The sequence below is a fragment of the Cavia porcellus genome, unplaced genomic scaffold, assembly GCF_034190915.1.
Source record: "Cavia porcellus strain 051 isolate PalLab524CR breed Dunkin Hartley unplaced genomic scaffold, mCavPor4.1 scaffold_2, whole genome shotgun sequence".
NCBI lineage: Eukaryota > Metazoa > Chordata > Mammalia > Rodentia > Caviidae > Cavia > Cavia porcellus.
Genome location: NW_026947485.1, coordinates 52,738,337 through 52,765,836, shown reverse-complemented (window position 1 = coordinate 52,765,836; position 27,500 = coordinate 52,738,337). Strand labels below are relative to the sequence as shown.

Below are 27,500 nucleotides of genomic sequence, written 5' to 3'. Positions count from 1 at the left end.
TAAATAAAATAGAAAAATAATGATAAATGATGAGTGCCAAAATAGTCAATTCAGGTAAATGTATATATCATTAATTTTCATGAAAAGATTCTCTAATACGCATTTGGATTTTGTTGGAATAAGCATTAATCCCAGTAAACTTTAATTTAAGTTAATTATGTCTGTCACAGAAGGGTTCACACTGCAGAAGTATTTACTGTATTTTGTTGACCTTCTAGGACACACTGAAGAAAAGCAAACACTAAGAAGTATACCAAAATTAAAATTAGGCAAAAAAATATTAGGCTTTATAACGCATATGATCATTGTTTGATATCACATGAAATTAAAAGTATTGTGGTAAATAAAGTCAGCATCTCTTTGATATCTTCCCCCCAAATTTCTTTCACTTGATTTCAGATCTTTTAATTCACTTGACTGAATATAACAGCAGGATATCAAAAAAGATGAATTCTGAATAGTGAAAGTAAAACAGGGCAATAAACCCATTTTTCAGAGTTGTTTCAAAGAGAATTCAAAGAAACTGCAGTGTCATCACAGTAATGAGTACTCTACTCACGAATCATTGTTATTTAGAAAAATTAATATTATTTGAGGATGAATGAAGAAATAAAATTTAAAAAGGAAAACTTATAAATTAATTCAGTATAAATCTAGATTTCTTTGACAGAAACTCCACTAAAACAGAAGCAATATTTTTATCTTTACTTATTTCATTAAAATTTAAAGAAAAATCTTTACATAGGATATAATTACAAGAGTATTTCCTCAATAGAAATGGATGATTTACCACAATCTCATTGTAATAACATCACTGAAACAAGAAAATTTAGCATATATACCCATAGAAATACAATGTAACTTAATTAAAATATCAAAAAACGACATTGTTCAAAAAAATAAAATTCATTGAGCTGTGAAATGTATTATGATATAACTGTACTAACAGTTTAATATGAACATTTTTGCTTACTTTTGAGGTTTGTTTTGTTTTGTTTTGGGGAAGGGGAATTGAGAGAGAATTATCTCCATAGCTTTTCTCTTCTACTTTGTACTGTCCATTAGACCAGGAGAAAAAATGCACAGCACATTTAGGGAAAAAGACATATTTGAACAAATTTTAATTTGAGCATAACAGTTATAATCTAAAGTAAGAAATGAAATTTCTGAAACACATTTCCACAAAAAAGTAGTGATGAAATTCATTTAAATAAATGCAGAATTAAAACTTTAGCTGTCATTTTCACTGACAAAGTTTTATTGTTGGCAAGTAATCAAAACCAACTGGAACCATCTTCATATTTTTTGTCATTTTGATGACTATAGGTGAAAAGTATCTTTGAGGAGGCTTCCAGTCAAACACAGGTGGAAGATTTCAAGTGAACCCACACCCATTTAGGATCATACTTGGAACTCCTCAAGTGTGGGTTCTGCCTTAATGGATTCTGTTTACATACATTCATTCAAGCAGCTCTTTAAAAAAATAAAATATCATCTGTACCGAATATGTAGTAACATTTTTCCTTGTAATTACACTGGAAGCAACAGTGTGTGACAGCTATTTACATAACCTTTGCATTATATGAATTGTTGCAAGTAATCTAAAGTATACAGGAGCCGTGTATAGGCTACACACAAATTTTATGTACACTATTTTATAAAATGACTCCAAAGTCACAGATCTTATATCGGCTGGCGTCCAGAAATCAGTTCTTCTTAGATATTAAGGAAGTACTATAATGTCACAATACTGCACTTCAATCCCAAAATTAGAATGGGAAAAAAAAAAAAAACAGAAGCATATTCATTTCTGCCTTAGTTAGTGGTAATTTTCAGTGCTTTTATGATCAGGTTCTCAGTTCATTCTCTATCAGGTTTTTGGTTGGTTGATTGATTGGCGATACATAATGGTCATGTGGAAGCCAAATGAGATTACCCGTGCAGTGATGAATGATGATCTCCTTACCTCTGTTAAAATATGCTATATTTTATTTATCTGTATAATGTAAGAATACTTCTTCAGACTACTATAAAGATTCAGTATCTTAAAATATATTTTAAAAGTATATAAATATTAAGAATAAAATTATATGATTTTAACAGAGTAGTAGCTTTATAGATTTTTTCTTTGTTACATATTGTATAACTTGAATGTAACTTATTTTAACTATTAAGTATTTAAAGTCATCAATATTCCTCTACCATTGAATTTCAATGTAAAGTTGGCACTTAAATTACTAAGAATGTGTACAGTTTGTGTATGGAGTAACGGTACACAGAAGTCACACAAAATGATGAGTTTGAAAATCAAGTTGAAAGTAATACACTGTTTATAAAGCTACTTAATAGATTGTATAGTTTATATATCAAATATTTAATTTGGTGACATATTTTAATAACCTAATACCATTACTTCCTGGTTAAGAAATGATAATTTGCATAAGTGCTTACATTTTGACATGTTCTGAAAAGCAAATAAAAGTTCATGTACCAGGGATTTTAGCTCAGTGGCAGAAGTGCCTGCTTGGCAAGTGCAAGGTCATGAGAGTGATCCCCAGTACCAAAAAACAACAACAAAAGGTTCGCATATCCCAGTCTACCACATAGTCACAAGTTGACTTGACTGAGTATTCTCTCATTGCTCAAAGTTTTACTTTCCTCAATTTCAGTTACCTTCAGTTAACTACAGCTCATCAATATAAAATGCAGAGTTTCAGAAATAAGGAATTCAGGAGTTTTAAATTGTTCACAGTTGTAAGGCTCATACCATCCTGTTCCCTCCTACTTGGGAAGGGGGGATCAGCCTTTGTCCATCATTCCCACACTGCATTTGCTACCCAGCCCTCAGTTGGTTGGAATATAACTCATTGCAATAGCCAGTGCCCCCAGAGCTCCAGCTCTGTTTCTGGCAATTCAGATATAACACAGGGAAGTGGAAAGTACATCCTTTATGGGAAAAGGTGGAAGTTCTTGGTTAATAAGGGGAGAAAATAATCCTGTGCTGAGATTGTAAGATTTACAGTAACAACAAGAATTCTATCTGTGAAACTGTGAAGAAAGAAAAAGAAATGTGTGGTAGTTTCGCTGTCACACCTCAGACTGCAAAAGTTATGGCCACAGTCAGTTCTCGATAAGTGGTTAGTTAAGATGGAAAAGGCATTGAAATAAATTACAGCATTTGGTGCCATCCACAGTTTCAGGTTTCTGCTGGGGGTTTTGGAGCATGTTCCCGGATATAAGGGCAGGTTACTGTGTCCTCTGTATACAAAACAAAATACATGTGGTGAAAGTTTTATTTCACTCTGAATCTTTACATATTTTAAAACTTATAAATACAATTTGAAAAATAAGATTTCTGTTAATCATTTAACGACTAAACAAGATGCTAGATTCTAGTCAGAACTACTTTGAATTAACACCTTTGGGATTCAAGAGCTACTGAATAAAAAGGAAAATGAAATCTTTAGAAATAAAAATAATAATGCACTGTATCTTCAAATAGGGATGTGCTGAAGATTTTCTTTGGTCTCAGTAAGAAACCAAAATAGATATCTGACTTTGACTAAATTTTCTGCTTATGAAGTCTAAATAGTCCCCTGCCTACTTTGCCACGTCTGGCGTCCTGGATCTTTTGTTTAATCTGTAAATCATGTGTTTGCATAGGTCACCATTGCGTGCCTTCATGTAACCACACCAGCAGCATGAGCAAGGTATGTCATCCGGAAATATTGTCACAATTTAGTATTCTCTTTCAAATGCCAGAAAGCTTTCAGGTTGGAAATTAGAGGGGAAAAATTTTCTTTCAAATATTTATATACTGAAAATACAACCATGAGTTGAACTTTAAATATACAATAATTTTGTACTACATAAAAATCTGTTATGTTGCCTATAGATATTAATTTTATTTGTAGAAACAAATTTGGAAATAAATAAAGAGAACTGTTAAGAGTTTTTGAAAATGTAAACAAGAATGATTGTCATGATCATTCTGGTTTTATACCAAGTAATGAACTAGCATGTATAGCACTAAAATGGATTTATTTCCACTTAATTCATAAATCTTTTTCAAAAGATACTTTTTGACAATTCTTTAAGAGGAGGACTCAAAAGCACCATGTCAACTTTGTCACAGTAAAATATCACGATGAGGAAAATTTTTAAAACGTTTTCATAATAGAATCTCAAACTTTTCAAGGTTATAAATATTTTTAATAATGTCATACTGGGGATTTTAAAAATTTAGATATATCCTGTTTCCCAGAAGTTTCTTCTTTAGTAGAGATACTTTTTTTAATCACAGTTTTATCTAAATACAATACCTGATTTTGCTACCTCTAATTTGGCATTTGGAAAAAATGTGTAATTGATGCAGCTCTTAGTAAACAATTTAAAATGGGCATTGTATCTGAAGGTGACATTAATTTTAAATAAAGACAGATTTAAATTCACATTATATTAGGATAGCCAACTATAAGTACACATAGAGACTTCTGAAAAATACTTCAGAAACTGAATCTCTCTTCTGGAGGCAAAATTTAAAGACTCAAATCAGGGTTGGTAGAGAAATTTATATTTATAATGTATATTCCTCCCTATGTTTGAGTCATCTTGGCCATATAGTTTTTCAGAATATAAAATGTAAATTGGAAAAGACATGGTAATATCTCAATTCAAATTATAAGCATGAAGTGCCAGTTGGCTTAACAAAATGTACATTATGCAAATACTTCTACCAAGTTCATTTTCATTATTTTGTTGTAAGTAACCCACCAAAACAAGAAGAACTTTATTAAATAAATAATTAAAAATTGTATAATAAATGTCACTTTGCATTATAATGTATAAAGTTATTTAATATTAAAATTTAATTACCAGATGTAGAAAAAAAAGAACATTGATTGAATGGATCTTTTATTTTTGAGTGGGAAAGGGTCTAATATGATATTTTGCAAGTAAAGTCATTGAAATGTATAAACTTGTGACTTAAGGATATATAATTATCAATTTTAATTCATTCCTAGTAAAGTGCATGGCACCTTATGTAGTTATTCCACATATTCTGAATGCAGAATTAAAGATCATTGAATTGCTATGTCTAAGGTAGTAGATAGAGTTTAAATTAAGGATTCGTCCTTTATTTACTGAACTATAAAAATAAGCCTTCTACTCTTTGTCGGTAGTATTGCCTGTGCATGAGAATAAGCCCAAATGAGCAGTTTCTCAGTTTTTTATGACTATGGGCCAAGCTTTCGAATTGCATAATTACATAATTTTTGGATACTATTTTGGTATATATCCTTCAAGCAAATTATTGAGAGGAATTGGATAATTCACTTATGACAAAAGTTGAATTTTATTCTGCAGCGTTCTAATTTACTACCTACTAGAACCTGTTTACTAGTACACTAGTTTTCCAGTCAAATTAAAAATCTCTTCCAAGGCATATTCACTGAATTTGCAGCCACTGCAAGCATAATCCCAGCCACTGGAGAGATCAAAATGAAGACAAACAAAAGTTCCTGCCATCCTAAAGCAAGCATGTATTTTGCAATAGAAGTCATAAAATAAATTAAAAGAAATCAGATCAGTGTATGCACAGGATAAAAATGAAGGGAGTATAGGGAAGGAGAGACAATGAACTATTAGGCAGGGTGGCCAGAGAGAAGCCCTCAAAAGGATTATGCGAATAATGACCGAAAATGTGTGTGTGAGAGAAAGATAAGCATAGTGGTCCTTTCCTGTAACCCTAGCATACAGAAGGCTGAGGCAGGAGGATCATTGTAAATTCAAATTAGCTTGAACCACATAGTGAAACTCTGTCTCAATGAAAAATAAATAAATAAATAAATAAAGTGACTATTTTAAAATATGAGAGAATTTTAGAAATAGTCACTTAACTTTTCTGTGCCATAGCATCCACATTTCTAAAATGATGATAATCTAATATTCCAGAATACTAATATCAGTAATTTTTAAAAGTAATAATAGGTTAGGTTACTATATATCAGTGATAATATGGAAGCGCTGAGAATAGCGACTGATGTTCAAGAAATGTGCAGAGCAATATCTGTTAGGACAGAGCAGATAAAAACAGCAAATAGAGGGATTTGTCAGGGGTAGAAACGCTATATGAATAGGAGCTGCTTTGAGCAAATAAGTTTGGAGACACCTGGTAAGGTGACGCAGAGCTGTGTGACAGAGGCTGTAGTTTGAAGGAGAGATGTAGACTCCTGGTCAGTTGGCGAATCCTAAGCTTATTCCTCATGTTGAAAACCAACTGATATAAATTTGTAGAATTGTAAAATAAGTTTGGTTGATTTTTTTTTTTTTTCCAAATGCATATGAACAACACCAACATAGAGGAGATTCAAGTTTTCTTTGTTACTAAACAAGTAAGAACTCTTCTTCCTGAATCAGAAACCTCCTATAAGCCACTCTTAGATTAACAGTATTGAGATTAGTGCTCATTGGAATACTGTTTAACTGAGCTTTCTATTGTTGCCTGAAATATAATCTGAATGAATTCTTACAGACATCAGGCCTTCAAAAAATCATGCAGTGTTCAAAAGTGTACAACACTGACTGACTAGTTGTTTCATATTTGTATGTAGTTTTGTATTTATAAAAAAAGAACTGGTAATTATTAGATGTGAGAACTTTGTCCTGAGCATGAAGCAAGCATTTCCTTGTTAAATTACTCCACCCCCAAGTTATCTATGCCCTGGAATCACCTGCAGAGTTCAGAAAGCAGTGATCCATGTATTCTGCTGCCAGAATTGTGGTTTATTTGGTCTGCGATGTGGTCAGGGACTGGAAGTTTTAAAATATCCCTCAGGGATTGTAAAGTGTAGACATTTTTGGTAACCACTGCCAATCAAAGGAATGTCTTTTTTATTTCTTGTATTTGCTAAACATTCAAAAGCCATTTCCCTCAGATTTTAATTAAAAACCCTGGATGGTGAACAGGTTATTTATCAAATCTTTATTGAGAGTGTACTAAGTATTCCGCATTTGTTATTTTATCAAAGTGTGATGACATCACTGCCTTTCAATACAGTGAATAGCATCATGGAAAATTTTTTTAAAGTAAGTGAATATTTACATTGACGGAGTTGTTAACAATGCCCATAAACTAAATTATTAATAATATCATTAGCTGGTATAGCTTTCTAAAGCATTGTGTATCGTAAAGATACAAAGAACCAACTGGTTCCATTTATAATTCCTTAGTCTTGTATGTAGTGATGCTCATAAGTGGATGTTATTTAACAGCCACAGAATTCCTATTTGGAAATCAATGTGCCTTTAAGAACTGTACGATTTTCTTATAATGAGTGAAATCAACACGTACGTTGCATACCTGCCATGTACTGTTCAGGGCAGGGGGGCTATACAGTAAGAAATACCTGTTCTTATAAAACTAAAATGTTAGCAGAAAAAGACTAGTGATATCAAGAAATAGATCAGCTGACTGATGCTTTCAGGAATCAGTTCACATTCTAAAAGACAAAATAGACTAGGACAGGAATTAAAGAATGCTCAGAGGCAGGGTGGGGAAGAGCAATGGCTGATATTGTGCAGAAGGACTTCAGAGGAGAGACCTTGAGTCAACTAGGTGGAGGAGGGAGGAGGGAGGAAACCGGGGAAGATCTGAGCAAGATACTTGAGCTGTGAGACTAGCAAAGTACAGGCTGGAAAGAGTGCAGATAATCCAGGCAGTGGAGAGAGAGGCCTCAGAAGCTAACAGCTAAATCAAATGTGGAAAGTGACAAATGAGGTCAGAGAAAAAAAGGGCCTAGTGACAAGTGGAGCCCCAAATAGGCCACAGTAAGCATTGTTTTTCTTTGTTTCCTTCTTCTTTTGGCTGTTTTTCTAAGTGTTCTGAGAAGGCTTTGAAGACTTCCTGAGAAGTGATTTGGCCTAATTTACATTTAAAGAGATCGCTTTTGAAAAGCAAATTTATGTGGTCAAGTCAAGGTAATAAACCGGAAGAGAGTAGGAAAGCTTCAGCTGTGGTCCACACAGGGGATAGCTGGGACAGGGAAGCAGGGAGGCTGTTGAGAGCCGAGATGCAGAAGATGGGAGGCAGGCACCTGACACTCCGGAGAAATGGCCTGGTGGAGTGCGGCTGATAGGACGCCTGGTGGCACAGACCTGCATTTGAAAAGGTTATAGTCAGAAATTTACAGATTCTACCCTAATGCTGGAATTAAAGCATCATGATTTCTATGATAAAACAAACAACAAACAAAAAACTATTTTCTGGGTACCAGAGAAAATACCCATTCCTACAAGGTTTTTCTGTTTTTTTATAGACCCAAAATCAAATGATTCTCAGATAACTTCTGAAATCTGAATAATCTTGTCTTTTCTTTCATCTGATGCTGTCTTAACATTTTGAGGAACCACCTGTCTCAGCCTCCCAGAGAGCTTGGTTACTAAAAAGTCTTTAATCCTCTGTTCAGATTCAAAATAGAGTTCCAGTTAAAATTGAAAGTTGGGGGGCTGGGGATTTAGCTCCTGCCTGCAAGTGCGAGGTCGTGAGTTCGATCCCTAGTACCAAAAAAGAAAAAAAGTTTAAAAAAAAGTTGAAAGTTGGTATGAACTCTTGGGGCAGTCTATGGCAGTTTTATAGAGATGGTCCCATTTGGTCATTAATCATAAGAATAAGCAATGACCAGCCTTGTCATGAAGCATTTAGTCCTGATATTTATATGTAGCCAGTATGTAAGGAATGGAATAGTAAACATTAAAGTACAGCACAAGAGATTTTTTTTATTAGACAGGTCACACATGAGTTCGAATGAATTTAATACATGAAACTTTTATACATCCCTGGGGTGTCCTGTCTTATTTAAATATATTCTCTGCAGTATTTATCAGAGTAAGTGTATCTTCTGAAATATTTATCATTCCTAGTCACTCTAAGGTGCAGTTGGACACTGTAATCTTTGCTCCTAACTCTGTCCCCATCATCAGCCTTGTTTTATGAGAAACATGGGTTTTGCCTTAGTAAGATTGCTTATCTTTTTCCTAGAATTTCGTTCAGCACAAAGGTCTTCAGTTCCAGCCATGTTACAAATGACAGGGTTTTACTTAGTTTTCTGTATAAATAGTACTATTTCACCTTGGTCCATTCCTCTATGGATAGATACTTAGGTTGATTCCATTTGTGGCTTATGTGAATACTGCTGCAATAAGTGTGCAAGTGCAGATGTCTGTGACTTCAGTTCTTTTATGTACAGGCATACCCAACAGTCGGATTCCATTTCTCACTTTGGCGAGAAGAGTCCTCCATACTCTTTGTTATGATGCTTGTACTAACATTTCTATCAACCGCACTGGAGAGTTCTTCCCATCCTGCTGTTTATTTTATTGGTAATAGCCCTTCTAACTGAGTGCAGTGATACCTCATTTGGATTTGCATTTCCCTGGTAATTACTGATGAGGATTATTTCATGTATTTGTTGGCTGTCTTAAGAAGTATCTCTGGAGTACCTGGGCCCATTTTCTGGATTTTTGTTTCCTGAGACTCTGTATTGTGGGATTAGAATTTGTAATCCTGCCTCAGTCTTCAGCTCTCAGGTGTCCTTTGTGTGGGTGCTGTCTGAGGGATTACACCCAAGGCTCCCTGTCAGTTGCCTCCCCAGCCCATTATTTTGAGACATGATCTTAAAGAGCCACTAGGTTGCCTGAGCTGTGATAGAGCTAGGACACTGCCAGTTTGAATGAGCCCACTGGCCATCTCAGAGAAAGGGAGGGTTTTTTTGTTTTGTTTTGTTTTACTTAGTCACAGAGGATGTGTCAGTAGGTCACAAGCAGTCCCCTAAGGACATGTCTGCAGCTTGCAGAGGGCAGGAGGACACAGAAGCAAGCCACAAGCCCACTATTTCTCTGACTCACTCTCTCAAAAGCCTGTGTGAAAATCCTATACAGTGCTACTTTAAAAGCCTTTAATCTGCAAGAGACCCCCCCTGTCTGTTCTGCTAGCAACAAGAGCTCCCTCTCAGGTTTAATAATAAACCTGCTTGGATTGCTAAAGTTAAAAAGAAAGAAAGAAAAAAATAAAAAAAAAATTTTTTGAAGAGCAAGAATCATTGAAATGCCCGATTTTGGTAAAACTACCTGTATGGATTACAGCAGGCACAGCAATTTAAGCCGACCACAATAATGGCTGATTTGGCCCAAACTATTGTTTGGAATGATGGAGACTCTTAATGTTGCTACTGGTTGTTGACCACTGTGTCCAGACCAATGGTTTGTCACTTGCAAGATGGTGCCAGAGGGCGCACTCGCCTTGGCGCTATACTCTGTGACCTTGCCCTTTCCCTGACTATCCCAGCCTACCCTGCTAGATACAGCTCTTGCCTCATCACTGTTACTGTCATTTCTGATGCAGGTATGTATTTGAGTTGCAGGTAGAAAGGATTCAAGTAGCAGCTCTAACTCTATATTAGATGTACATGTACATAGTAACCAAAAGTAGAGGCTTTGGACCTGTTTGGCATTAGATTTGAATTTCTTGCTCCAGTTGTGATTTGGAGATGTTTTTGTGTGTTTTGAGCCTCTTTGTGCTTATTATTCTTAACCTCAGTAAAGTTAACTTAGATTATGAATATGAAGTCCTTAAGGAACTACCAAATATAGTAAGTGCTCAACAGATGGTACTAATGATTATAGCTTCACTCCATCGTCCATTGTTATTAATTACCTTAATACTTTTAATAGCATTGTGAGAGCAAAGAAGTTCAAGTCAGAATGCCTGCATTTAAAGCTCATCTTTGCCATGGGATCTTTGCTTCCTTTGCATTTTTTTCATGTACTTTGCCTGAGTACATTTTTTTCACCTGTTTTACTTATTTTTTTGTTACCAATAATTTGGTAAAAATAAAAATACCAATTATTTTAGATTATATTGATTAAAGAACATATAGTATATAAGGAATATACTAAGCCACAATAAGTTACACAAGAAAGTACTGTTTTGTTAGTTGAATTCTATAAACAATGAGTCTGAATAACTTACATCAAAAGTATAATTGAAAAACAAAAGATTGTGTTAGCTTTTCTATTTATATGGTGACACAATCACCTGCCTGGCAAGTACAAGGTCCTGAGTTCAATTCCCAGTACCCTCTCCCTAAAAAAAGTGCAGCCTATTGTGACACAGTCAGGTGAATTTGTAGTACTTGATCCAGGGAATTGTTTAAAGTGATTAATTGATTTTTCTAAATGTGAGTCATAAATGAAGGACAGGCTTAGCTATGATCTTAGTTGATCACTAAAAAAGCACATTGGTTTGTACAGGATACCAAAATGAAGTTCAGTTTCTTAGTTTGTCTCTCTGAGAAAGATCAAATAACCAGATAAGAAGCAAATCTTTTTTCTTTGAGTGTTTAATAATTTTCCCTGATATATTTCCCTCCTCCTTTTATTTGAAATGTTATTTGTAATATCTAGTTATCATTCAGTGCCCCAATGGTAATACTAGCAGTAAGTGCAAACTGCTTTTAAGTGAAAAATTGTTTAATTTTCTAAAAGAATTTTCAGGACATATTTTTCTTATTAACCTGTGATGATATTCCCAATATTGTTCCTAGTACTATTTTCAAACTGCTAGTTTTAACAAATAAATAATGTGGTGCTGTTGGTGTAAAAGTAATTTTTATTGCATATTAATTAGTGATGGTAAATCACTTTTGTGGTTGACATTAATCTATTAATAACTCCAGGCTCATTATGTAAACTTTACCGTGTATTAGTGGGCTTTCTTTCATTTTGTAGCTGGCTTAAGTCCTGCTGAGATTCAGCAGTTATGGAAAGAAGTGACTGGAGTTCACAGTATGGAAGACAATGGCATTAAACATGGAGGGCTAGACCTCACTACTAACAATTCCTCCTCGACTACCTCCTCCACCACTTCCAAAGCATCGCCACCAATAACGCATCATTCCATAGTGAATGGACAGTCTTCAGTTCTAAATGCAAGACGAGACAGGTAAAATCATTAATTATATATAGTATTAATTAATACTTATCCTTCACTGGATTTCATTTCATACTTTATAAAACTAAAAACAGTAATTAATACTTAAAGGAACAATATGTATAAAATGACAAGTTAAATAGAAGTCATTATATTGGTTATCTTATATATTATTTTTTAGTATAATAAAGCAGTTTCAATGCCAGCAGTCTGACAGATATAGTCAGGGAGTTTGCTTTTTCAAAGATGCATGTGGGATGCCTGTGTGATTATATTTTGATAACTAACATATTGTGATGACCTTGATTGCTGTGGAAACATTTTATCATTTTTAAGCTAAGCACCAGTAGTAAAATTTGAAATAATTACAGATGCATGCATATGTATCCCTAGTAATATGTTTCAAATGTGTGCTTAGAAATTAAGAGAATAGATACGGAGAAATATATAACCCAGGCATAATAAAACTGAAGACTGAGGAGCTGGTATGCCTTTTAATTGTTGAGTGATAGAATTAATAAGCATGAAAATAAGCATATACTGTTCTTTTTCTGAGTAAACTTGACTACAAATTCATACTGAAAAGTTATTTTTCTTCAATCACCAAATTAACCTGATATTATATAATTTTTGTTTTATTTTATTTTATTTTAATTGGATAATTTTATTTGAATAAAAAAATACTTCTGGAAATAGAACATCCAGTTACTTTTGCCTGTTAGGTTACATTTACTCAGGCATACGCTAAATAAGTGCTTTCAAGTCATTTACCTGAAGTATACAAGCCAAAGTAATGCCTACAATAAAGTCTCTTCTTAAAAGATGTAAATTCAGTGTAGAATTGCCCAACAGAGTGGGTTAGTCTCATTACACACAGCTCTGCCTTCATATTGAAGGGTTGCAGACAGATACTGTTCTGTTACATAGTAGGAATATGTCTGTCTTACTCTGACAGATTCTTTATTGTCAAAAACTTTTTCGAGAAAAAAATTAATTACAATGTAGTTTAAAATAAAACACTTACATGGTAATGTCCTTGGTCTTCATTGGTGTGTAGCAGAAAATTTCTTGTGTTATTTTTATTATTATAAAACGGTATGCCTCTGAATATCTCCATTGGTTGCTTTAACTGAAATCAGTTTGATGACTAATATAAGAAGTTGGTGGGCTTCTCTAGGATCTACTTGGTATCACACTCCCATATCAAAAGCCTACAATGATTAGATAAGGCTATAATTAATGAATACTGTTTCAGAACAGAATTTTTAAAACCAAATATAACTAATAGAAATATACATAGCTCACTTAAATATCAAAAAATTAAATACTAAAAGGTTTATATCTTTTTTAGCAAAGAGCATTTCAGAAGCTTATGATTACTACCCTTTTCCTTTCTTAAAAATACATTTTCCCACATGTCCATATAGAAATATATATTTATTATTTAGAGGCAAAATGTTACATTAAGGTCATATGGCAGGATTAGCATATGATATTATACAGTCCTCTTAGTTTTCATCCTTTATTAACAGTCGTCTTTGGCTCTATTTCTCCTCTAATTGGAACATCATCTAGCCTTGGCAGTTGAACTATTCAATAGAACGATTAAATTTTTCTGACTGCTCTGAGCTGAATTGACCTGTTTTGACCTGTTTGTCACTGATTGTAACCTGACAGGCGCTAGCAGCCTGCAACGATTATGGCTTTTTGAGATGAATCTGACGTGTTCTTTGCCTATAGCTCGTCACATGAGGAAACTGGGGCCTCTCACACTCTCTACGGCCATGGAGTTTGCAAATGGCCAGGCTGTGAAAGCATTTGTGAAGATTTTGGACAGTTTTTAAAGTAGGTTTTTAACTTTTTTGGGGTGTGGGGTGGATTAGAGGAGATTCGTGCATGTTGTTGTGAATGAAAAATGAAGGAATGAATAAATCCAGCCCTAAGACTTGTACAGTTTTCTGTTTGTTCCAACAAGTGAATTAGCAAAGTCAGCCTAAGAAAATTAAGATGTCATCTTTTTGCTTTTGTGAAAATGTTTTGCAAACATTTAATGACAGCTTGGAATTAAGTAAAGGTATTAGTAAATACTAGTTAATCTCTGAGAGACGTGTTTGTAAGGTAGGAGTCTCTTAAATTTTAGATTTCTAATAAAAATAGCAGAAATATGTGAGTAAAATCTATGTACTTAAGTACATAGTTATGTTTTGCAAGTTTGCTTTTCAGGCTGCATATTTTGTAACATCTACTTTAAATAGTGAGATTTAACAAAAAGAATTTAAAAACAAAACATTCCTGGTGCCTGAAATTTAAAGAAAAAATTACATTTTTTTCACATTTTCCTTTTTGTTTATAGAAACATAAATGGTTGTATATTTGTATAATTGTGTGGTTCTCTAGATTAAAATGAAACTTCGTGTACTTTTAATCTCTTCATACGATAATACTTTATTTCAAAAAAAATTAAGGGGTTCTTTTTCCAGTGAGAGCATTCATATTTGATGAAACACTTCCACACACAATTCTGGTATAGGAGAGATCTAAACAGAGAGCTGCAGATAGGTTTATGGAGATGAGTGACTTCACAGGCAGAGACTCTTATGTTGTCATGGTGCAGCTAACAGGGTGAATGAACTGTTTCATGCTTCATCAACAATTAAGTTAATTAGCTCATTTGAAATTGCACTGCTTTGTTGCCAGGATGTTGGCAGAAACATCAAAAAGATGTGTTTACAAATGGTAGACTGACTACAGAGTATAGCGCAAAAGCACCTTAATAGCAAGACCTCAGTACTTGGCTTCATAATAACTTTATAACTGAATTACAGTAAGACTTCCACAGTGATTTTTTAACCTTTCATCCTTTCTGACCAATTAAGAGCAAATTTGCTTCATGTACCACAATGGCTGTTTGTAACTGGCTTAAATGAAAATTTACAATTCTGCTACCAAAACAGTTGTAGGCTGCCATTTTGTTGAGTCCAAAGTCCACAGTATTTTTCTGAGCAAAGAGGAAATTTAAAAATATTAGATAACTTTGTTAAAGTTTTCTCTGAGAGAAAATTTATATTTTTTAATTTTTTTTTAATTTTGGTACTGAGAATCAAACTCAGGACCTTGTACTTGTCAGGGAAGTGCTTTGCTGTGAGCTATGCCCCCAGAAAGAAATAAAAAATGTGTTTTTTCTTTTATGGGTACCAGAAATCAAACTTAGGACCTTGTATTTGCCAGGCAGGTGCTGTGCTACTGAGCTATATCTACAGCGCTAAAATTTTTTTAAAGAAAGAATATGGAGTAGAAATTATTTAACAACTTTTTGATAGTGTTCATTTGAACATATTACTTATTTTCAATATATTATTTGTTGTGATTGAGATTTAGGGGAGTATTTCTTTAGTATGGTTATTTAAGCTAGAAAGCTATTCCTCACTATGAACTTTTGTGCTCCAAATTGTTCTTTCAGAAAAATAACATTTTTAGAAAAAACATTTTATCTTCAGTTCTTTAGCACATCAATTCCAGTTTTTAGAAAAATGAAAAAGCATGTCTTTCAATTAAAAATCAACTTCAGTTTCAAAGGCTAACCATTTTCCCAACATATTAACTTTATAAGGATGATGCTACTAATGATAATATATTCTCAGATCTTTCTTTTAGTTCTGTGATACATTCTGTTAGTAGAGCTAACATCACTATATGGTACTGAAATGAAATAATAATTAGACATGTTTTCTCATATCCATTTTCTTAGAGATGTGTGAAAAAGATGAAGAGAAATTTTTAAAATTATGATACAAATGAATTAAGTTATTCAAGAAAAAGGTTTATTTAGCATATGTGTGGGAGGTGAAATGGATAAGGGCGTCACAAACTGCATGCATCTTCTCATTAGAAGACAGATTTTCTTCAGTTAATAAAGGAGAGAATTGAGGGACTGGGGAAGAAGTTGGCAGACAAATCAAAAGAGACAGAAAACATTTTACATACTAGTTTTGTTGTGTATACATTCTCCCACAATTTTGTATCTATTGTTTATAATAAAAGCTTTAAAGAAAAACTTATTGTGATCTTTTTAATATAAAGTTCTCTAGAAATAAATTCTATAGTTCAGGCTGTAATTTGGCATTATATAAGTTTTACCTTGAATTGAAAGAAAAAAGAGAAACATCCTTTTTATGTTTAGCCTCTGTGCATTAAACAACAGTGAACAATAGAAAATGTGGGACTCGTCTTAAATTTTCTTTCTCACATTATATTGAAAACAAAATGGAACCTCTCTGTTTGTGCCCTGCACAGAAATTGGACAATACAACAGTTCTTTTTTGTGTATTATAAATATATTCTGTTATATATTTTCTTAATTTCTAGATATTATAATGGATATATATTCTTATAGGTGATCGTTAGTATTCAATTGAGGTATTCTTTTCATATAATAAAAAAATTGAGACCTAGAAAAAGTGTTTAGAGCAGCAAATAAAAGCAGAACAACACAACATGAAGAAGGAAGTTAAAGCAAAAAAGATTTTGGGGAAAGTTTGAACTTTGAGGTTTTTTTGACAAAAGTGAACCATTTTTCTGACCAGTAATTGAGGCTCTCACTAGATCATTAAGAACATTTAATATTACATCTTCATTGTTGTCTTCCAGATGTCAAAGTGTAATAGCATCTGACAAAATTTTAGTGTATTTGACTACAAAATTAATTATCACTCCAATCATCCTAAATCAGCTTGAATGTAGATGGATGAATTTTTGGAGCTTAAGTCAAAGGTGTACAGTATAGCACTCCAGTTAGCAGACAAGTGTTCTTGAACCCGCCATGTGTGGATGTCTGCAAACAAAACATGGCATGAAGTGCAAGATGGAAATATTGTCCTTTAACAAACACAGAATGGAGTCAGATGTGAAAGTATATACTCCTATAATCCAAAGGCTTTGGGAAGCTGAGGCAGGAGATTCATATGTTCAGGCCCAGCACGAGCAATTTGACAGTTTAGCTACACCCTGTCTCAGAATGCAAAATATATGAAAGCTTGGAGATGCATCTCAGTGTGAAAGCCTTGGATGCAATCCCCATTACCACACATGCATGTGCGCGCGCGCGCACACACACACACACACACACACACACACACACACACACACACATTGGTTAACGTCTATAAAAATACTCATGTAAATATCATAACATTAAGATTAGTTATGAAAATAAATTAAGTATGTTACAGCTTAAATTTTTCAGTTTTGACACTATGTACAGAACAGTAGAAAAGGCAGTGAGAAAGGTAGAGTTTAACAGAAGTTTGTTTTCTTTTTTTCTTGCAGCTGACTACTCTAAAAAATCCTGCTCTTACTTAGTGTGTATTGTCTATTTCTTTGTCTTTGACTAGGCAGCATGGCTACAAAATTATGACCTCAAGAAGGCATTCTTTGAACTTGTCAGAGTGTTGTTTCTTTTGGTGACAGTGCCCCTATCCCTCAAAACTAAGGCATCTCACATAATCAGCTAAATGAATAGTGACAGCTAACATTTTGTATTTAAACTCCTGTCAGTGTTTAAACATAAAAAGCTTGATGCAAAATAAATCAAACACCACTGATATGCAAGTGAAACATTTTGTTAAAACAATCTCTGACATACTTGGATTTAAATCTGATCCCTTTTTAGCTTATAAAATACTACCATATTAAGTGAATTTAAAAATCTAGAGGTTAAATTTGAATTGCTGCTCTGGAGTATACATAATTGAAGTTACCACATGCATTCATAACCATAAAATCTTCAGTAAAAAGAACTGTGCATTAAATAAATTGGAGGAATCTTTTACAATACTTTTGTCTTCCTGAAATGCCTTCTTAATTATTTTTTGAAAGACTTTGCCTGTTTACCATTTTTCCTAGTTCACACTACCTACCTAGCACACAGATTCAATGCAGTTTTGAAAGAACGTCAGTCGACCACATCATTTATTCCATTTTGAAAACAAAAATCAATATACCTATAAAGTGACCCATAAATTAGAACTAGCTCACACGATGTTTGTTCAGTGCTGCCTTTCTGAAGGCCCCTTTGCATTTTTTCTTCACCTCTCTGTTTGAACTGCAGTCTCGGTAAGAGGCTCATTAGGGGACATTAGGGACTGGAGCTAACCAGAATTCCAGAGCTCGCTTTGCTCTTATTAATGCATAGTAGAGTAGAATGCATTTAAATATTTCATAGGCATTCAGTAATTTGTGTGTAATCGCCTTGTTAGCAGACCAGTAGAAGTAGAACAGGCCTGTGAAATGGTGTTAGTGATTGCATGGGTAATTTACAGACCTTTGGCATCAGCAAGAGTATTATTGTTGGCTAGTATGAAGCTGTGAAATAGAACTAGCAATAAGTAAAAAAAGAAACTTAATAAAGGTTTTGTAACAAGCATCTTCAGGGATAACAACCCCACTTGGTCCTTTTGAAGCAGCCATAATTTATGACATAGGCGATATATCAAATGCATAAGATAGTATTATGGAGCATTCATATGAAAAGGGTATTTGCAACATTAGTTCCAACTTCCTGCAAGGGACATGATTAAATGATTAATGAAATGTCCCTTTGCATATGCATTTTGAAACAGCAATTAGGCACTGACAGAGAAAATCCACCAATCCTCTCATTTTTCAGTATTATCTCATTCTTGATTTATAAATCATAGAGAATTTTTGAACAGCAATATGTAGTACCTGAGATAGTTATAAAAACATAAAAGAGAATAATTTGGGCACAAAATAGTCATAAATACATAAATTCATAATTTAATGTTAATACTCAGCCTATTTATTTAGTCTTATTGCATTGTATTTATATCTGACACTATTTCTGTACTTTGATTGGCATAATTAAGTAGGGGGAATGAATAGGCACTATTATTTTACATATCACTGATAAACAATAGCGAGGAAAGGAGAAGGGAGATGTGGCAGAGGTATGTATGTGTTTTTCAAGTTCTCAGTAATCCACTGGAGGCTGTTCTATAAATGATCATTGAAGGGCTGCAAGCTAGCCTATAATTACAGGAAAGAAAGTGGCAGCTCTGGCATTTCATAACTATGTGTCCTCGAAAAGTGCTTTGTGAGTTTGTCACCAATGATAATTTAGATAGAGGCTCATTACTGAACATCACAACACTTTAAAAACCTTTCGCCTTCATACAGGAGAATAAAGGACTATTTTAATGGCAAGGTTCTTTTGTGTTCCACTGAAAAATTCAATCAAGACAAAACCTCATTGACTATTATTGTACTCTACAGTCTCTATTCTAATAAAAGCTGCATAGATAAATTGAATAGGTCTCTAAGACCCACTATATAATGAAAACATTTTGCACTTTTTTATTTCTTTAAATATAAGATAACAATTATCACTAACAAGTAAACAAGTGTAAAAATCCTTTTGAAAGTGATTTTGTGCAAAAAGAAACGTTACAGTAAATTTACCTTTTCTTGTGACACTGTGTCTTCTACTTATCTGGCTTACTCTATTTATGTCCTAATTTTGTGTGTATAACTAAAACAGTTTTTAGAAAACTGTTTTTAAATTGATTGCAAGATAAATTATGTGTGTTCTCTACAAGTTGTGGTTTAAAAAAATCATACAAAAATGCAACAACATTAAAGTATAAGACTACAAACAATTATTATATTGTGCTGATATGAAATTTTCTCATTTCTCAGGAATGTTTGAAGATAAAAACCCAGAAACATAATTTATATGCTTTCTTGTGTGTCAGGATTAAGTTACACTTTGCATTTTAAGCTGATCTTTAGTTTGCTGTTGCAGTCTGTGCCTCCTTGCTAGAGAGCGCAGGTGAATGTTAGTCCTTTTTACAGTTTGCTCCTGAGCAGAATTGGTCTGAGCTGAGTTTAGAGCAGGTAGTCTTAGTGGGAGTGCTTCTCCTGGACTCCAGCATCACATCTTCAGCTTGACCTGGTCCATCTGGCTATTTTAGTTTACAGTTTCTCTTCACCCAAGACTAACGATTATGCTGAGATACATAGAGGTTTTGTTGTTATGATCGGCAAGGAAGCGCTAATATGAACTAATCTAATTTATCAAGGTATGAGGCAGAAAGGAACAAAGGTTTCTAATTCCCAACATAGATCGAACAAACCTACTCGTTTACAGGTTAGTTCTTTCTCAACAATGCCATTTTAATTATTCTTCATGATATATATATATATATATATATACATATATATATATATATATATATCTGCCACATATTTTTTTACTTCATTATTAACTTCAAGAAATACAGATAAATAATTTGATAGGAAAAAATATCCATTAAATTCAGTATATTGAGAACCATAATAAACTTCTTAGATTTTATATCATTTGTAAATGATACTTAAACCCACAGAGATGAAATGTATAAATTAATTTTTTGTGAATATTTTGTTCAATTCACATGTTTGTATTTTGTACATGGGTGAGAACATCTCTTAAACATTGTCTTAGTTTGACTGTTGATGAAATAGATGTGCTAGAAGATACCGAATTACTGAACGATTGATCTTAATTTCAGGTGTCCTCAAATTATGTATTACAAATTACAAAGTGCATATTACTAAATGTTTTCATGTTCATCAGAGATATTTTTGCTGTTTTAAGATGTTATTAAATAGATCTCTTTAGGCACTCTATGATAATCATGATAATAATAATTTATGTAATACATATTCAAGATCAGAGAAAAATTATGAGAATAGCCTGTCACTATTTTTGTATAAGTGAGTATAGATTTCTCCCCTTAGGAGTTTAGGTATGAAATATCAATTGTATGATTCTTATTATTACAATCTTCAATAGAATTTGTTTTCTAGTGAGATACAATTAACATTTACTAGATTATTCAGGTTTTCATAGGATGATAATTGGTCTTTATGCAATTCCTACCGCATTCCAGAAAATAAGACATTGCTCACTAAAAATATCATAGAAACAACCTGTATTAACAGAAACAGAATAGATAATTGCCTTTTTGCTCTAAAATTATATATATATATATATATATATATTATATATGCTATTCTTTCTTAAAAACATTTCATGAGTATATGAAATATACTTGTGATTTCTACTATTGCTTTGTAAATCACTTGAGGAAATATTTTTGTATTCAAGGATAAGCTTAGAGACAATGGCATTGTCAACCTTTTGAAGCCTTTTTATATCACATAAATATCACTAAACATATGAGCACATTTAGCTCTTTCAGTGTAGTTTCTAAGTGTTTGATCTATGCGCTGCAGAGGAAAGTGCAAGTTCAGTGCATTACGTATCAGGTGGTCCACATGCCACTGAGTGAGAGGTCCTCTAATGTCCTGTTCTGTGTCTTGTGTTGTGCAGGCACCTTAACAATGAGCACGCGCTGGACGACCGAAGCACAGCTCAGTGCCGAGTGCAAATGCAGGTGGTGCAGCAGTTAGAAATACAGGTTTGTCAGACCTCGCTTGGTGGCCTCCTTTCTCAGGTTCCTAGTGTGTTACATTGAGCATTGAAAGGATGTGAGGTCCCAAGGGCCACCTCTTAATGACTTAGCAACATACTGACTAATTACAAAATATGGAAATCTGGATTATTTTTTAACAATGGCAATAACTCGGGATAGATTGCTACTGTTTATTTTCACTTAGACCTACCTAACTTTTAAAACATATTATCTACTTTTGAATATCCCCACACTATCAATTCTATATTTTTCCTATTGTCTGTTAGACCTATAAAGTATGATTTTATTATAGAGACAGGTATGATACGAGCTGATTTTGATTCTCCCCTAAAGGATTCTACATTAAAACAAAAGACTAGTCTTTTAAATATTACACCTTTACTATCTTGAAAAAACAACTTTTGCTTCTAGTATATTTGTAATTTACAATTTTACAAAAAAATTGTTCTTGCTTATATTTAACTGGAGTAATGGCACATATTTTAAGTCGTAGGTGGAAGCATATCTTATATCATTGTTGCTCTTCTAAGTTTTAACAAATTTTTAATACTGAAATAGAATTTGGCCAAAATAAATAGAATTTGTAAAACTGCTCAGAAAGGAATTATGTCACCTAAAGTCATACTTTTTGCTATTTTACTAATGCTGCAAGGTTTTCTTTAATATTTTATCCTGAAGATTATTTTTCTCAACAAAACTAAAATTTTGTTTTACTTAATTAAACATATAATTGCACTTTTTTCTTCACTCTTCAGCTGGTCTTATTTCAAATTCACCATATTGCTTTTTTTTCCAGCCAAAAATTAAACATTTTATTTTGAGTTATAAAATAATCAAGGACATGTAAGCTACTTACTATTTATAAAATACTAATAGATAAGAGTACAGATGATCATATAGTCTGCAGTCCAGCCAATTATCTCTCTCTCTTTCTCTCTTTCTCTCTCTCTCTCTCTCTCTCTCTCTGACTGATGGAAAAGTAAGGTCCGTCAGTTGTAATGAGACCCAGCGCAAGTGTAGATGCCGACTCCGTGGCAGAGTTCAGCGTTTCACACTGCCTGGTCTCTGTCACTCTATTGAATTAGATTGATGATGGCAGATTGCAGGGGGCACTAACTGGACCTCAGTGGGAATGCATGAAGTGTGTAGACAATCCTGGCAGGCACTTGCTTTGAGAACCCTTCACCCCTTCACAGCTGTTGGCACTAGTCCATTGCTAACAGTGTCCACAGGACTTTTTAAAAGAGACACCGTGGGCCTTCTAATTTATGGTTTTGGTAACTTGTTACTGTCGCGGCAACTGTGACCTCAATTCTCTTATTGACAAAAAGATGAAGTGTTATTTGTTTTCTCTGACCTTTTAACATAAAGAAAGCTATAAAAGTTTTTTCCCTCTCCATAGCTAAAGTTGCATTTCCTCCCAGATAAGTTCCTACTGACACAGACTTTTATATGCAGGAATCATTACTCTGAGACAAGCTCAATGATAAGATGGATCACTGCGATAAAATAGCTGTCTCAGTCATTTCTAAAATGCTTCTGATCTCACTCTTTCTTAACAGCTTTCTAAAGAACGTGAACGTCTTCAAGCAATGATGACCCACTTGCACATGCGACCCTCAGAGCCCAAACCATCTCCCAAACCTGTAAGTGCATATTGCTTTATAAACAGTAAATAGCTCTACCAATGTAACAGAGTAAGAAAATGAACAATTTAGTGACAGTTAGAAAACAATGAGAGTGATAAAAAATATGGCAATAAAATGAAAGTAAAATGCAATCACTCGTCAAATTGTATGTTTCTTTTACAGTAATGCTATCTTTTATAAAATCTATCCAATCTACACTGTGGGTGACACTAAACAAAGTATACCTATCAGTGCACAAATCACTGCCTTGAGGCTGAAACTAGAGAGAATATCTTTCTGTGATAGGTTTAGAGATATTAGAAAGAAACCCACTTTGAGCTCCCTAAAAAGTAGCAAGAGTACCAATCACAAACAGAAAGGTTTGTGATGTTCCGAAGAAGACTTACATCAATCATAAGGCACGTATAAGTAGACTTGTTTTATCAAATATTTTGTCAAAAGAGTATTTTACAGTCAATTTTGTTCTATTTCTTTGATTGTTATTTCAGTTAAGATGTATTTCACAAACTGATATATTTTACCATATATTATACAGAATGTTAATTTAGAGAGCGTATCACAAAAGAGAAATGGGAAATTATGGAAAATAAAAGCTATAGTTTCTCTAAAAATATACAAGATTTAAGCTCAACCTGAGAGTGTAGTCAGACATATAGATGGTAGAGAAGAATATACATAGCTTGTTGTCTAACCCAGCAATGCTTGCACAGAAACTTAAGAGTTTTATTGCCTGCATAACTCTAGGTTAATGAAAGTTTGTGGGACCCTTTTTAATAAGTTCCTTGGGTAGCCTGATGATTAGTGATTGCCAGCCTTGTCTTTCCTCCATTTCTTTGGGTATAAAAAGAATACTTGATTTTGCAGTGGGGGAGATCATAGAAGACACAGTATATTATCTGATTTTCTTCTAGTGTCTTGTTATCTATCACTAATTACTATTATTTGAAGTTTACATTTTGCATAGAGATTGTCACTTATTTAAAAATCCAATATAGTATTTCACCAAAGATATTAGAGCTTTTCTTCTATCCTGCTTTTTAGTGTAGGATACTATAAATATATTTTTAAATAAAAAGACACACATATCTTTTTCTGTCTAATGTGAATTTTTAAGCTCTAGCATGTCTGTATTTTTAATTTGAAAAAAAATAGACTTTCCAGAATCTTTTTGATTTGGTCTTTAGGACTTTCTTTTCAATGAGATCTTTCTTTCTCATTGCTTCTATAGTATAATGTAGATAATCACAAGACAGAATAATTGTCTCGTAAATCCATCAGGAATCTGCAGCTTGTTCTTTTCCAATTAATTATTCAATCAGTAAATTTTTTAAAACTCCAGCAGCATGGTTACATCTACACTAATAAAGAATTTTCAGCCTATAATCCAAAACAGAACCTGAATGAATAATGTAATTGAAGTATTACATTACATAAACCACACATGAAAGAATTGCTAATTGCGTTTGATGGTGGGCAATTAATACAGAATCTTAGATGAGCGATTTAAAATGAAACCACAGTTTAAAGTTCCCTTTGGAACTAGCAATATCTGAAGTGGGAAACTGCACTACTGGCCTCAAATTGGTTCAAAAGAAGAGTGGTCAATACTCACACCCCTCAAAAAAACCCTAAAATTTATACACTGTACAAAAGAAGCTTCAAAATTGATATGATAGTAGAGATTTATGGTCTCATGTGCAGTGGCTCAGTTGAGACGGCCCACACATTTGATAAATATTAATAGCATGAATTTATTACCAAGGAGAAATGAGCTCTGTTGGTTCATCACTGCACCTTAACAGCTATCAGTACATGAACACAAGGTGCAACCGCACTGTCTATTATATGACCCCATTTACTCTCTGAATGGTACTTCATTAAATGGTACCTTTTGGCCATGCTATGGATGGATGAAAATCAAAGTTATCAAGGCTGCGAGTCCTGAATAATGAGTTTCACCCAACCTTGACTATATTCAGATGAGCCGAGGTAGCTAAGTGCTCATCCTGGCTTTTACATGCTTCCCTTTAGTTAATAATAAATTCTATTTTATCAGTTTGTGATTGCACGCCTACAAACATGGTACGCTCATTATTACAGGATGCCGAATGAGTTACCGGAACATTGTAAACATGAGTAGTTAGCATAGGAAAAGGTGGACTTCTGTTTTGATAACTTTTAATGGGTTTGTAAAATGTAGAGTCCTGTCGAGTATTCATCAAGATAGCTACGTCATTGGTCTGCAGTTTGCTATTTTTTTGGCCTCTGAATGTCACATTTTACTCTGTTCTATAATTCTAAATACAAATGTGTAACCATCCAGCTCAGCTTTTATTTTGCTTTAATGTATAGGGAAGATTTTTGCTTTGTTTTGCTTTTTCCCCTTCACATTTTCAACAGATATGTAAGTTTCATGATGCGGTCTAAATGTAACATTATTACTTCTATGTTCTGGTTTTATTTGAAAGTCTCATCAAAACCATAACATCCAGATGCACACAAATCTTCTTGCTTTTCTCAAAGTATGCAGAGGTAGCCTGGCACATCCTAGGGAAGCTTACACCAGTGGCTTTGTAAATGTATTAAATGCAGCATTTAGTAGCATTATCTCAGCTTTTATTTATGTACGTAACAAAGAATTCCCAGCCCAGGCTGCTGGCTTAGAGTACGAACAGAATAACAGTTTGTGGTTTATTGGGAACAGATGCATTTGGGGATGCCTTCAGGGTGCCAGTCGTTATTATTAGACTGCTAATGTGCTTCTTCTGGCTGCTGCCCAAGAAAGAAGAACAATTAGCTGGCATATGTTAATTTTTGTTTCCCTAACAAATCTCTCTACTGACTAAATGTGTAAAACAAATCCACAAAGAAAGATCAATCAATGCTGTACACATCATTTTCTCCCCATTAAAAAAAGGTTTATCTTAAGAAGTGTATTTGGGATTTTAAAAGGCAGGTGTTACTAAATTATATATAAAAGCTGAATATTCTCTATCTAGCCACTCAACAGTTACTATATGGAGAAGCAAAACAATTAAAATTAGTTTCTTGCTTGCTTGTGTAGATTACTATATGAAATGAAAAGGACCCTAGATTACCTCTTACAATACCATGTAAATATGTGGGAGAAATCTTATGTGCTGCCCTGTGTAAAAATTCGCTAATTGGATGCTATTTATGACAAAAGAGGTGTGGTAAATATGACAGAGGTGATATGAGTTTTTTGATAATGAAGAACAGGGCCTTTCTGAGGGAAGTAATGAAGGGCACACTGTTAAACAGCTTGCACATTCTCACCTTTTTCCTTTTTTCTACCTGACACCCACTTTCCAGGGTACATCAGCATTAAGTGACACTGTAATCATAAATTGAAAATGATACTTCCAGAGGAATTGGCAAACTTGACATTTCATTATATTTGTTAACACATGCCACAAATGATTGTTAGTGAGGAAATTCCATTTCCCTCTCTCCATCTCCAATCAGATTTAATTTGAAAAATTTCAGCCTCCTCCGGCTAATTTGCAATTAAGACAATTTTGTTTGAATATGTAGTAATGTCATTACCATTCCACCAAATTAGCAAGGAGACTAAAGGTCAGTGTAAAATTTTCCAGCTGGCTGGAGCCTCTCAGCTGAGATTTGGGACTATGGGGAAAAAAATTCTGGCAGGAACAGAATAGCAACTTACTTTAAGTCCTATTGGTTAAAAACCTTGCATCCACCGTTACTGCTGTTGTTGCTTCACGCGGGGCTAGACCTGTTTAACAACAGGGGCAGTCAATAATCAGCAACTGGCTTTTATTTAAGGAAATACACTTTCGCTGAAGTCTGGTAGGACAAGAAGGAGTTAGTCCTAAGTAACATTGCAGTAGATTATTAGATAACCTCTAACAGCATCCTCTAATTAGAGTTCTTATGATACAATTTCATCCTGTAATTAGTTGAGATTGGCTGCTTCCTTTTGCAGCTTATTAGTGGCAACACAGCTGTAGAAGTGAAACCACTCTCATTTGTCAAACCTTTTTAAGTCTTTTTCTCTTGTCTCTACCTTTTTCCTGCCCTTCTCCTGGGCTTTGCAGCTCAATCTGGTGTCTAGTGTCACCATGTCGAAGAACATGTTGGAGACATCCCCACAGAGCTTACCTCAAACCCCTACCACACCAACGGCCCCAGTCACCCCGATTACCCAGGGACCCTCAGTAATCACCCCAGCCAGTGTGCCCAATGTGGGAGCCATACGAAGGCGACATTCAGACAAATACAACATTCCCATGTCATCAGGTAGGATATAAATGCTCAGTAGAGCTCTTTTACTTTGGGAGAGGAAAAATGTAGGTGGAGCAAATGTACATGAGCCATTCTTAA

General features: G+C 34.0%; 1 protein-coding gene across 24 annotated transcripts in view; it reads left to right on the top strand.

Annotated features, from left to right (window-relative positions):
* Positions 1-27,500, top strand: part of Foxp2 (forkhead box P2) — a 569,728-nt gene that overhangs the window by 510,307 nt on the left and 31,921 nt on the right. For 22 of the 24 annotated variants that reach the window (XM_063241981.1, XM_063241979.1, XM_063241973.1 and 19 more), the window contains 5 exons: positions 11,788-12,001; positions 13,730-13,834; positions 21,381-21,468; positions 23,046-23,129; positions 27,215-27,416. In XM_063241981.1, coding sequence (XP_063098051.1) covers positions 11,788-12,001; positions 13,730-13,834; positions 21,381-21,468; positions 23,046-23,129; positions 27,215-27,416 — 693 coding nt within the window. Of the gene's footprint in view, positions 1-11,787; positions 12,002-13,729; positions 13,835-21,380; positions 21,469-23,045; positions 23,178-27,214; positions 27,417-27,500 lie in introns of those variants that run through there. The other 2 variants (XM_063242022.1, XM_063242021.1) reach the window with 1 other exon arrangement.